The sequence below is a fragment of the Vipera ursinii genome (genome assembly GCF_947247035.1).
Source record: "Vipera ursinii genome assembly, chromosome: 1".
NCBI classification, from domain to species: Eukaryota; Metazoa; Chordata; class Lepidosauria; order Squamata; family Viperidae; genus Vipera; species Vipera ursinii.
In genome coordinates, this window is record NC_139512.1 from 2,813,098 (window position 1) to 2,826,696 (window position 13,599).

Consider the following 13,599-nt stretch of genomic DNA (forward strand, 5'->3'; position numbering starts at 1 on the left):
GCTTCGGGGTGGGGTATCACCAGTACGCTGATGATACCCAACTTTTTCTTTCCACCCCGAACCAACCCAGCGATGCCCTCTCCGTGATGTCCCGGTGCCTGGAGGCGGTTCAGGTCTGGATGGGGAGAAACAGGCTTCGTCTCAATCCCGCCAAGACTGAGTGGCTGTGCATATCGGCATCTCGGGTTAACCAAGTTATTCCACCTCTAACGATGGGGGGTGAGGTGTTGCTCCCCGTTGATAGAGCTCGCAACTTGGGCGTCCTCCTGGATTCACGGCTCAATTTTGAAGATCCCATAGGAGCCGTGACCAGGGGGGCTTTTGCCCAGGTTCGCCTGGTGCGCCAGTTGCGACCCTATCTGGACCGAGACGCCCTATGCACAGTTACTCATGCGCTTGTGACCTCCCGTTTGGACTACTGTAACGCTCTCTACATGGGGCTGCCCTTGAAGACCACTCGGAGGCTTCAACTGGTGCAGAATGCGGCCGCGCGAGTTGTAATGGGGGTTTCCCGATACTCCCATGTAACACCTCTACTCCGCGAGCTGCATTGGCTTCCGGTTGCCCTCCGGGTGAAATTCAAGGTGCTGGTTATCACCTATAAAGCCCTACATGGCCTGGGTCCGGGGTATTTGAGGGAACACCTGCTGCCGGCATCAAACGCCCTTCGCCCAGTGCGCTCCCACAGGGAGGGTCTGCTCAGGGTCCCGCCGGTAAGAGATTACCGGCGGGTGACACCCAGGGATAGGGCCTTCTCAGTGGGGGCGCCTGCCCTCTGGAACCAGCTGCTGGTGGAGCTGAGGACTGCTCCCGACCTCCGATCATTCTGCCGGGGCCTGAAGACCTGGCTCTTTGAGCTCTCGGGCCCAGGCTGAGGAGACATTCATTTTAATTTGGGTTTTTAATAGTACAGGGTTGATTTAATATTTTTTAAATTGGGTTTTAACTTTTGTATGGTTGATTTTTAACACCCTGTAAACCGCCCTGAGTCCTCAGGGAAAGGGCGGTATATAAATGCAATAAAATAAATAAATAAATATAAATGCAATAAAATAAATGTCAAGCAGGTGATGACCAAGACCTTGAAGCACCGGTGTAACATGGCCACTCTAGGGGCCCTCAGAACTGCACCCACCGCCGCACTCTGCGCCAGCTGTAGCTTCCGAACGCTCTTCAAGAGTAGCCCCATGTAGAGCGCATGATTATTACCGTAAGTACTTTCCATCTGTGGGCAGCAAAGTATCAAAACACACACCAGGTGGAAAGGAAGGGAGCTCATGTAAGGGAGGCTGGGTTGGCCAAGCCAAATCTAATACGTGTATTGTCTCATGTAAGCGCGTATTGTCTCATGTAAGCGTGTGTTTGTGAAGGCATGCATCACAATAGGCCCTTTCATGGAGGATCAGGTTTAGTTGATTCTCCCTTGAATGTAATTTAGTTTTGTGACATGTGAAAAGACCTTCCCTTCATTTCTCAGCTGTTATTCTGTGCACATTTGTAAATTAATAAAAACTTAAAGGCAGAATGCATAGGCCTCCACTCCACTCCACCTCCTCACAACCACCCTGCAAAATAAGTAGGCAGAGAGAAATTTAACAGCTGTATTGAAATTTAAACCAGGGTTTCTTCCCCTCCTCCCACTTTTAAATTTCTGTTGCTTGGCCCTTAAATAGTCTGTGTACCAAGGAGCCTTGAATGGGCCTCTCCCAAATTCTTGCTATTAGTAGTTTGGGGGACTAAACAAAAGCTTATTTACTGATCTATTTCACATTCCTCTGCCCACACCAGGGACTTAATCATATATTTCCTTTCAGTTCTGCTTCCATTTTCATATTACTATTATTTGTTATCAATTCGAATCAGTCCAGTCCATTGAAGATTATGGGCTGTAATTTACTACGCTGATCTACGTAGTGAGGTTTGATAGATTTTTTTTTCATGTTCCCAGTCTTGGGTGGAGAGAGAAGGACTATACCAGAGTCATTCAGTGAATGTCGAGAGGGGCTAGAACTTGGGTCTGCCTGCTCTTAGTCTAGCACCTTGATCCATTAGACTACACTGGCTGTCATCCATTTTCAGTTATGCATGTATGTATGTGTGTATATATATATATATATATATATATATATATATATATATATATATATATATATATATATATATATATATATATATATATATATATATATATATATATATATATATATATATATACTTTCCACCTGTAAATATGCACACTTCCTTTATGTAGAGGACTTTTCTGTTTGTCTTTAATGCCACTTCTTTCCTCTCCAATTGTCTTCCTCCATTCCGAGATCAGCTTGCCAGGCAATCAAGGGCAGGCATTTGTGTACTTTTCTCCTGATGATCAGCCATGTGTTCCTCACGTGTTTGAGGTTTTTTTTAAAACAGATATTTATCTATCAGACAAATTTCCTTTTGTTTCAAGAGTCCAGTTCTTCATCCAAAGCAAAGGGAAGAGAGCGAACACGCAAACACACCTGGTTCTTACAAATCACCAGTTGGAATGAAATCAATTCAGGAACAGGAGGAATCAATGAAACTGTGTTTTTTTTTTAAAAGCAGATTGAATGGTTAAAACGGCCTATCTCTTTTCTTCCTGTCTTCTGCAGCCTGATAAAAGTTAGAATAGAATTGATGTCAGTCTTAAAAGGCTGAAAAATAGTGCTCCTGAGCTACCTACCAACTCCTTTTTCCTGTGCAGTGGAGGATTGACTGGAAGCAATGGACTTTCTGCAGTACAACATACACATTCTTTTATATCCTTTATTTCCATGAGACTGACATGGTAGACATTCTTCCCCAACCTGGTGCCCTCCAGATGTTAGAATTTGAATAGAATAGAGCTGGAAGGGACCTTGGAAGTCTTCTAGTCCAGCCCCCTGCTCAAGCAGGAGAACGTGTTGGATTTCAGCTTCCCTAATCAGAGAGCCAATGGAAGTTGACTTGAATGCTTCGGGATGGCATCAGGTTGCAAAAGATAGGTAGAAAGATTTCTATGATCCCAAAGGAGCTCTAGCACAGATCCTGCAGTCCAGCTTGGTCCATTTTCAAATTCAGCTTCTTCATTGCAGGCATCTCTCTCTCTCTCTCTCTCTCTCACACACACACACACACACACACACAGATTGAGAAATCTGGCACTTTCCACATGACTAGGGCAGTGGTTCTCAATGTGTGATCCCCAAGGGAGTCACACCATATTTCTAGAGGGCCACAGGCATTTCATGGTACAGTTTAAAGTATAGGTAATCCTCAGTTTATGACCACAATTGAGCCCAAAATTCCCGTTGGAAAATGAGGCATTTGTAAAGTGAGTTTGCCCCATTTTATGTCTTTTCTTTGCCATAGCTGTTAAGTGAATCTGTGCAGTTGTCAAGTGAGTAACTCAATTGTTAAATGAATCTGGCTTTCCCATTCGCTTTGCTTATCAGAAGATTGCAAAAGCTGATCACATGACTCTGGGACAGTGCAACCATAAATATGTGCCAGTTGCCAAAGCATACGAATTTTGATCATGCAACCATGGGGATGCCGCAACAGTCATAAGTGTGAAAAACAGCCACAGGTCACTTTTTTTCAGTGCCATTGTAACTTTGAACTGTCTCTAAACGAACTGTTGTAGGTCAAGGCCTACCTGTAATGAACAGTGCAAATGGTAAATTAACCTTTTTTTCTAGCTTATAGAAATTATGAGGGGAGTCACGGAGGTAAATTAGGCTCAGAAGGGGTCCCTGAATAAGAAAGGTTGAGAATCCTTGGACTTGGGAATGCCAGCCCCCAAATCCTAGGCTAGCATGTCCAAAGGAATCCCCTGAAGAAATAATTCCAACCTGATCTCAGATAAACTGATTCTGGAAATATGATGCTTCTCATTGGAATGTTTGAGCACCTATATTTTGTTGGAAGGCGTGCAAATCCCAGTTGGCTTAGTTGGATGGGATTTATCATTTAGAGTATCTGCAGGAATTTATGTTAAGAGAGTGTTGCGTTGCTCGACACGTTTCTGATTGCTAATGGCTTATTCTTTTAAGCCCTAAATGGTCACTTTCAAGGGCCTGCCAAATGTAGGCCCTGGTTTGTGTCAGGAAAGTGCGGAGGCTCTCCTGTTTGTCCCATCCAGAAGGGCTAGATCAATAGGGAAATGAAGTATTTCCTTTTTAAATGTTCTAAATGTTTGCATTCAAGTTGTGGAAATCTCACTTCCATAATTTAGTGTGCATTAGTACTCTGCTGTTGTTGATATGCTATAATAATAACGCTGCTGCTGCTGATGGTGATGTTGGAAGGGACCTTGGAGGTCATCTAGTCCAACCCCCTGCTCAGGCAGGAAACCCTATACCCGTGGTGGTGAACCTATGGCACGTGTGCCACAGGTGGCACGCAGAGCCCTCTCTGTGGGCACACGCGCCATCGCCCCAGTCCTGGGCCTTCAAGCTGGGTTTTATAAAACCTTTTTGCTTTAGGCCTCTGCCGTCGTGTTAAAAAAGAAAAAGTTCAATCAATCAATTTCAACTTCTCTTAGGAAGAAAAAGATCTTGCAAAGTTGGAATTGATTGATCGAACTTTTTAGTCCCACCCAGTCGGCCGTTACCACCACAGCCATGCCCACCCAATGGGACACACTCAGCCAATGGGCCACGCCCACGCGGCACCGGACCATACATAAGTGGGTTTTGGGTTGCAGTTTGGGCACTCGGTCTCTAAAATGTTCGTCATCACTGCCCGATACCATTTCAGACAAATGGTACAACATCTGCTCTTACAAATTGTGGAAAGTTTCAATTTTGCTTTTCTGCTATCCGTTGTTTTATTTGCTTAATCAGTCTGTTTTATCAGTACTGTTCTTAATTTGGAAACTTATTGTATTTTGGAACTGGTTTAAGTTCATTTAATTCAATACTTTCAACTATAATAAGCAGTGCTTTTTTTTGAAAGAAAAAAAAAGGTGCCGGAACTCACACACGTCATACAAACCGCCTTGCCTACCCTACAAGATTCCATCCCAAAAAGGTGCCGGAACTCCGTTCTGGGCGTTTTATGACAAAAAAAGCCCTGATAATAAATATTTTCACTGTCTTTCTCCACATCTCCCAGAATCTTTCCATTGATAGATTCTGGCAAAATTATCTAGTTTAATTTTTCACATGAGGTGGATCCTACACCTATTGAAGGCTGTAACCATGTGCAGTGTCAAAATTTATGTGGGGTGATGTGATGAGGACAAGCTGAGGCCATCCAAGCTCAGCAGCTGGTCCAGTAAGGAACATTCTTGCTGATTGAAGGCTATTAATAGTTGGGAATTGAGAACAGTGGGGCACACATGTTCTCCACATCAGGGGCAGAGCGTTCCTGCATGCAAAGGGAATTGTTGCAGCAAAGGGTCTATATCAGGGGTGTCAAACTCAATTTCATTGAGGGCCGCATCAGCATTGCAGTTACCCTTGAAGGGCCGGGTGGGTGTGGCCAGGGTGGACGTGGCTTACTGGGTGGGCATGGCTGGAGTGCGTGTGGCCTACTGGGTGGGCATGGCCAGCTCTACATTGTTCGCGTCAATGGTGCCTATGGGGGCCTGGGCAGGAGTGGGACAAATCTGAGGGTCTCTGGCAGAAGGAGATGGGACTGGGGCAAGTGCCGAGGCATGGTCCACTGGAGGAGCCTCACTGTTCCTCTCAGGCCATGCAGGGGGGGGAGGCTGGACGATGATGCGGAGGTCAAATGCCCAGCCTAGCCCTCAAGGGCTCAAGGGGGTGCCCAGCTGCTGTGCTTGCTCTCCTTAGCCAGGTTGCTCATGATGGGTATGAGGGCAACGTCAAGAGGGAGGCCCACTTCCTCTCCATTTGAGGAGACCTGGCTTTGTTTCCAAAGCTTCCTTAGCAATAGGATGGGAGACCACCCAGGTTAGGCCAGGAGGAGGGGGCAAGGGGATGGTGAAAGGGCAGCAGGGAAGGACTAAGGCAGGACTTCCCTCAGACCCTCCCTCTCCCTTCCTTCCTTCCTTCCTTCCTTCCTTCCTTCCTTCCTTCCTTCCTTCCTTCCTTCCTTCCTTCCTTCCTTCCTTCCTTCCTTAGAACAGAGTGATGGGAAAATATTTGAGATGAGGGAGGGAGAAAAACAGGCAAGAAACGCAGCTGGAGAAGTGTCATCCTTCATGAGGAATGAAGAAATGTACCATCGCCAGGAAGTGGCCAGCACATGGCCCTCTCCTCACAGCACCGAGAGGCTGAGCCGGGTGGCACAAATCTGAAGAGAAGCACAACGCTGCCCAGCCCCTAGCCTGCCCGAAGTAGGCAGGGCCATGTGCTGGCCACTTCCAGGCAATGGTGCATTTCTTCATTCCTCACAAAGGGTGATACCTCCCTAGCGTGCACCCAGGGGGCGGGGCCAATGCGGCAGGGGCCGGTCTCTCACTGTTTCCAGATGGCCTTGTGGAGCTAAGACTGAATGTATTTCAGTATAGATGACCACCACAAAATTGTACATTGGCTCCTGGCCGGCCTGGGCCAGAGCCAAGGCAGCGGGGGCCATTCCCTCACTGTTTCCAGGATGGCTTCGCGGGCCACATGAAACCACTTTGCGGGCCGGATCTGGCCCCCGGGCCTTGTGTTTGACATGTCTGGTCTATATGATGTACCGATGACAAAGCAGTTGCTCACTCAGCTTTTGCAAAGGAAAAGTGTGCTCCAATTTACTTGGTGCATAACGGAACACATGTTTTTCTTGCTAGCAGGTGGTCCATATTTTTTTTCTTCTCAATTTCACATTCCGTTTGAAAACTTATCAAAGAAAGATGCAAGAGGACTTTTTTTGTTTTGTTTGTGCTCTGTTCCTGCAGTGATGCAAAATTCCAACACTATTAGCGTAGCAGATGGAATTAATCCACGGGGTAGAAAAACAGATTGTGTTTATTTCTTTAGCTGTATGACATTGCCTCCCATATATTCCAAGACACAGATCCTCCAGTTCAGCTTAAAATTCAGAGATTTTTTTCATGGCTGGCATCTGTCTCTGGTGCCCACAGAAGCAAAACACACATACCTTCTTTTTATTTGTCCTTCCTATGTTGTAATGTGAGTTTTCCAGAAAACGTTGAATTGGAAAGAAAATGTTTGAAAACTTTAAATCTGTCTTCCACATTTTGCCCTCCTCTGGATCCATCATACTAACATCTCACAATTTTACCAGCCATTTAATATTTAGCATTTTAGGTAATTGGGGACAATGCAGGATTATAAATGAGACCTTTGGAAGATATAGGCCAGGAATGCAAAAAATGGGGAGTGGTAGGCTTGTAGAGCCCACCAGCTTCCCTTTTACAACTCCCAACCCCCGTTCAAAGTGGAGAGACAATAATATGGGTTTTGTTTTGGTTTGCAATTTTTAGGATTTAGGGATGGGATTAAGAGACAAAGGATAGAGATGATCTGATTGAGTTCACTCAGTTCTTACATATCTACATTTCCAATTTACCTTGGTGAATTTTTGCTAGGACTTTAAGAAATTGTACATGAGATGAGATCAGATGAAACGTGCATAAATCTGCATATGAATGAAAACTTTTTTTAAGGTTGGTATGTATTCCAATATATAGCATTATTGCTGAAAAGGTATTTTCCTGTTCATATTTTAGAGAAGCTTGGTTCGTTCTTCTAAGATGTCCTTCTAACTAGATTATTTTGCATTTCCCAATTTTTAAAGGGACAAGAGTATCATTATGCTGTAACAAAGGGACGGGCAAACTTTTTTTTTTTTACTGAAAATCAAAACAAATGTTTAAATAATTTTTAAAAGATAAAACTGTACAGGATTGCCAAAACATTTGGAATTTCATCCATATCCTCCTGTGTGATTACTGAAGTCCTGCATGATTCTCAGGGAAGAACAGTAAAATTTTGTGAGAATTGGCAATCCCATAAAGCATTTCAATTTATTTAAAAAATTACTTTGATTTTGGCAGGCCATAGATGCCATCTAGGAGTGTTGCAAGTATCTTATTGCCTACAGATAATCACATTGTCTTGTCGCCTTCTTTCATAGTAAATAAAAGAGAAGCAATATTCATGGATATAGTATTGTTGTTTATTCCAAAACCTTTGTAGCTCTTTCCATTTTTTAACTAAAAAGCTTGTTGAGCTAGACTGACATTTCCATTAATTTACAATAGCTTTGATCAAACAATAAAAAAAATTTCTGTGATTAATTGGCCGGGATATGTTTGTGTGTGTGCCTTTTATTTGTTGTAACGTCTAACATTTTAAAATATGAGGCTTCTTTGGGTAATGTTTGGTCATAGAATTAGGAAGGCAAGAAATCCGGAATGGCCAAACACAGGACAAAATAGGAGTTTATTCTGTTGCTTGGCTATCCCTTGAAAGAAAGCAGATTTCTCTTTGCCAGTTGGTGGGAGGAAGGAGGAGGAGAAAATTGGCTGGGTGCCTCGTGCGTGTTTGTCTGCTGTTATCCGGGTGACCATTGCTTATGCCCTTGCAAATTGCTGATCTTGCACTTTGTAATAGCTGCAGAATGTCTCATTAGAAAAAGGAGTTGAGTAGGAGTTGAGGCTTAGCTAAACTGCTGCAACCTCTGAACCAAGCCAGGGAGTTCAGGCTTTATTAAAAAAAAAACCACCTCTCTCCCTCTGTACATGCACATAAGCGCACAGAAACCTAGAATCAGATTTAGCCCTGGGCCCCTCTGTTTATAGGCTAGCTTCAGTGGGCTAGTTGTCTACGTTATACAAGAAATATTAGAGAAGTTGGAGAAAAGTGTCTGAAGCAGTTCTGTTTTTTTCTCAATCAATCAATCTCTCTCTCTCTCTCTGTCTCTCTCTGCAGTTATATGAACTTGATGGAGATCCGAAAAGAAAGGAATTCCTGGATGACCTCTTCAGTTTTATGCAGAAACGAGGTGAGCTTTCTTTCCTATCTCCAGGGCATGCTGCGGATTATCTTTTAAGGGCTCTTGCCAAGTTCAGAGGCAGAGAGAAAGAGCAAGTAGCAGTCCCGTAATTGGGTGACTCTTCCAGAATTGGGGAAGGAAAGTAGATTTGCATGTAAAAGGCTCCCCATAATCCTAGATTTCCAGTTCTCAAAGATCAGATATAAGAGATGGGATCCTGTGGAAGATGCTGCTAGTTAAAATACTTGGATTAAAAGAGCAGTGAAAGGACCACAGACGGATGGATGAACAAATTTATGCTTGATACTTCTGCTGATCCAGTCTGCTCTGAACTGTGGTAAGTAACTGACCAGTAAGCCAGCACCAGACTATTGAGAAAGCCAAGATGAAGCCCAATTATTCTAGGAGTAGCCATGTAATGACTGGTAAATGGAGAGGGATTTCATTTTTTTGTATTTTTAATTTCAGGTGTGTGTGTGTGTGTGTGTGTGTGTTACAATCAGAGCTGCTATGGGCACAATGGGAAAGTCTTCACGTTCCTCTTTTTGTCCCCATTTCTCCCTTTTCCCATGCCTGCAAGAGGGGAGGGTGGGGGACAAAACCAACATTTAGATGGTGTGACTAGAACAGGCCCAGTTTTGCATTTTGCCTTACCTGATTTTCTCCCAAGATTCTAGGTGCACAAAGCAAATTGGATTTAAATGGCCTGTCCTAGCATGTTGTCTGAATGGACCCTTTCTTGAATAAGTGCAGACAAGGGTCTTTGTCTTTATCAATACACTGGGCCTATATTAATGATGATACTCATCTGGCGAGGAATTATGCGATGTTTAGAAACCAACTGCTCAGAATTGTAGAGAAACATTACTACATAGATCAGGGGTCTTCAAACATGGCCCTTTTATGACTTGTGGACTTCAACTCCCATAATTCCTCAGCCAGCCTGGCTGAGGAATTCTGGGAATTGAAGTCCACAAGTCATAAAAGGGCCAAGTTTGAAGACCCCTGACATAGATCCTGGGATTTGTGCTGTTGGTAGGAAGAATGTCCAGCTACGGAAAAGTATCTGGTATTATTATACTCTGGGCCACTAATTTAAAACAATCCTTACATAAATAGTTGTGTAAATAAAGATTTGCATTTTGTGTAAATTCTATAATCACATTCTGTAATTATTCTGGTGTCCCAGTCAGTTGTGTTCCACTTAAATTTCAGACTAAAATCTGGATTTTATGATGCAACCAATTTTGTCTGTCAATTCTATTATTTTCTGAAATGTAAATAAGGCAGCTTCACCATTCCCTCTAACTACCAATTTATTGTTTTGGACCTGGTTAAATTAGTGAAAGAAATGAAGAATTCAAAGAGGTCCTCAAATTAGTGAACAGAGAGATTCAGTGTGAGATTCTGTTGGTGGAAACGATTAAGATACAGTATTCCCTCATGTTACCTTTTTATAGATTAAGATTGTACAGACTTTTATAGATTTAAAAGCAGCTATTCCTGTAATATGTTGGGTTTTTTCTTAATAACAGTTTTCAAAACTAGGAAGCATTAAGTTCTTGAAACTGCTAGATAATAAAAAGGTAAAGGTTCCCCCGCACATGCGTGCTAGTCGTTTCCAACTCTAGGGGCCGGTGCTCATCTCCATTTCAAAGCTGAAGAGCTAGCGCTTGTCCGAGGACGTCTCCGTGGTCATGTGGACGGCATGACTAGATGCCAAAGGCGTACGGAACGCTGTTACCTTCCCACCGTAGTGGTCCCTATTTTTCTGCTTGCATTTTTACGTGCTTTTGAACTGCTAGGTTGCCAGAAACTGGGACGAGTAACAGGCGCTCACTCTGTTACGCGGCACTTGGGATTCGACCTGCCAAACGGCCGACCTTCCGATCGACAAGCTCAGCATCCTAACCCACTGAACCACTGCTAGATAATACAAAAATACAAAATCTGCATAGCTTCATTAGGTACTTCACCCTGCATCCTTTGTATAACTACTAAAATGGTCCATTTGGAGAACTTTTGGGAAGGAACAAGGAATGAACATTGTGAAAGTATGCATTTTGATTCAAACAGCAAATAAGATTTTTTTTTTAAATTGTAGGGTCATATTGCCAGGTGGTAATCTAAGATGTTTGGGGAGAGCAGCAAGTTGGAGAATGCTTCCTTTGAAAGATTGCAGAAATAATGAGCAGGTTTTCTTGATCAGAAATAATGAGTCATTTACGGGCTTCATGTTAAAGGAAGGAGACGATTGGAGATGGCAGGGCCACTGGAAAGAACCCTTGTCTGCAGCTTGTTACAGTCTTTGGGATAAGGATACAGGAAGCATTTTGCAGACTTAATTAAATTAGGTTTGGGCCTAATCTTAAAAAGGTCTCTGGTTGCAGCAAAGCATGCTGGAAGACATAATGGTCCTTCTGCATTTGAAAATATAAATGCCAGCAATGGCTTGCAGCTGGCTCCAGCACTAATTGGAAGATGGGGGCCCCTTGGGCATGTGAGACTGAGGGGATGCCGGAGTCGAGAGGGGCAGGGCTCTTGGCTCACAGATCTGGAAAAATTGAAATTTAAACGTTAATGTTAAGTATAGTTCTGATTTCCCCCCCCCCAAGTTAAATATAAAGAGAAGTACCTAGATAGTTGGAGGGAAAATTGTCTCCCAGTTGAGTGCCAAGGAAGTCCCATTATTGGAATCCAAGAATATTCTCTAGCCTGAGGCCCTGCAGGTGTGCTGGATCCCAGAATTGCTAGACAGTCGAGCCCAAAGGGTTTGCTTGCAGGGGATGATGGGAGTTGAAAATCACCTTGTTGTAGTACACTGTTATAGGTGTGCCTGAAGCAAATCTGGGGTTTCACTGGGTCTCCCTTCCTTGTTTCATCACCATTGCTTAGTTGTTGTCATGAGTACAGCCTACATGTGTATTCCAATTACAGAAACCTGTTATTATTCTTATTAGAGTTAACATGTAAAGCGATAGGACTCTTTAAACTTGTTTGCCTTTGAACCTTGGGACTCAGGAGAATTGGGCCAAAAGCAGAGAAGGCAGCAGCAGAAGAGAGAATCTGATTGGGCAGAGCAGCTGTTGGAATTGAGCATCTTTAAAACAAAGGCTTCTTCCCCATCTTGTTAGAAACTAACGGTCCATTGCAAAAGATGGCCTTTCAGGGCCGAGTACACTAGTGATATCACAGTCTCCACTGGGCTGCCTTCAGATATTATGCTAAATTAGGACTGAACGGTTCTTTATGTTACTGTCATAGGCCTCATTCTTTAAAATTTGCTTCATAGAAAATCTATGTGCTAAGAGTTGACATTGCCTTGATGGCACACAATCCTTTTAGAGTTACAGGGTCATCATAACAGGACTACAAGTGGAAAGGGAAAACTTAAGATACTTTCTCCTCTCTTGGTGGGATCAAGTAAATAGCATACTTATTTCATTATTATTATTATTATTATTTTTAAAGTTTTATTGAGCTACTTTTACTCAGTACAGTAATTTGCCCTCAGCTATTTGATAGTGTAATCCTTGGCTGTTGTATAGATTTTGAAAAAAGGCTTGGCCATCTGATACTAACCCACTAAGCATGCTTAATGAACAAGTCATAGTAACTTCCTTTGCATAACCTAGGCCATTACCCTTAGTTTATAAGCCACAATAGGTAGGTTTGCAGAGAACAGCTTATGCCAAACCACAGTGTATAATCCCAGTAAAAAAAAAAAGACCCTGAATATTTTCTCTGATAGATCTTAGTTGAGCTGATCAACAAAATGCAACTGGTAATGCCAGAAAGAGGATTCTCAAATGTGTTGATAAAGGTGGGGAGGGGAAAGATTGCCCTAAGTCAAGGAATCTGGTTGGGGTGGGGGGAAGCAGATGGCCTTGGCCAGCCCAGAGAAAGTGGGGGAGGGGGATTCTTTGTGTGGAATGTAAGAAGTCACAAAAGGGGGTGGGAGAGCAGGGAAAGGAAATTACAGGGATGTTTTTTGGAGGCTTAATATCCTTTGAGGGGCTCGCCCACCCAGCACCAGGCCATCTAAGCAAACAATGGTGAGGTAGTCTAGTATGTTCCTGGGCTGTATTTAATGGGGAAAGGGAGGGGCACACCCGGGGGGGGGGGACACATAGAATGGCCGCATGAACAATTGTCAACATGTTTTTGAAGCAGGAAAGGAGCACTAAGCTAAATGGCTGGAATTCCTGGAGGATATAGCTGTGAGGCAGTTTAAATCCTGCAGCAGGAGGAGGAGGGATGATGGTGATGATTCCAGAGCACCCGATGCTCGTGAGTTACACAAGAGCAAAGACTCTTTCTGTGCGGCGTTCCGCGTCCCAACGCCTTCCACATCCCAAAGCAAGGGGTGTTTAGCAATTTGCAGCTTGCACTGTGGAGTTTTGATGTATTAGTGGGACAGAATCAAAACCCATTTCTAAGTGAAGGCATCAAATGGAATTCAGCAGAGGACTGGTGGCACCGTAAGCTGGGTTCACGAGCCATAAGATAGTTTGGCTTTGTCATAGGTATGAATATAGCCATTGCATTTGATATATTACAGTTCATGGCACAGCATGATGTATGAGCCAGCTACTAAGGGTTATTCGACAAACGGGTCAAAACAACAAATAACAATTAGCACAGTGCTAAGCCTTAGGCCCCCTTTCTTCCTCATAGCAT

General features: G+C 43.5%; 1 protein-coding gene across 5 annotated transcripts in view; it reads left to right on the forward strand.

The window, feature by feature from the left end:
- ARID3A (AT-rich interaction domain 3A) overlaps nucleotides 1-13,599 on the forward strand; it is an 82,911-nt gene that overhangs the window by 46,815 nt on the left and 22,497 nt on the right. For all 5 annotated transcript variants that reach the window (XR_014490868.1, XM_083349763.1, XM_083349764.1 and 2 more), the window contains one exon: nucleotides 8,856-8,928. Coding sequence is in view for 4 of the 5 variants with exons in the window: in XM_083349763.1 (XP_083205889.1) it covers nucleotides 8,856-8,928 (73 nt within the window). In the remaining variant the exon portion in view is untranslated. The remainder of the gene's footprint in view (nucleotides 1-8,855; nucleotides 8,929-13,599) is intronic.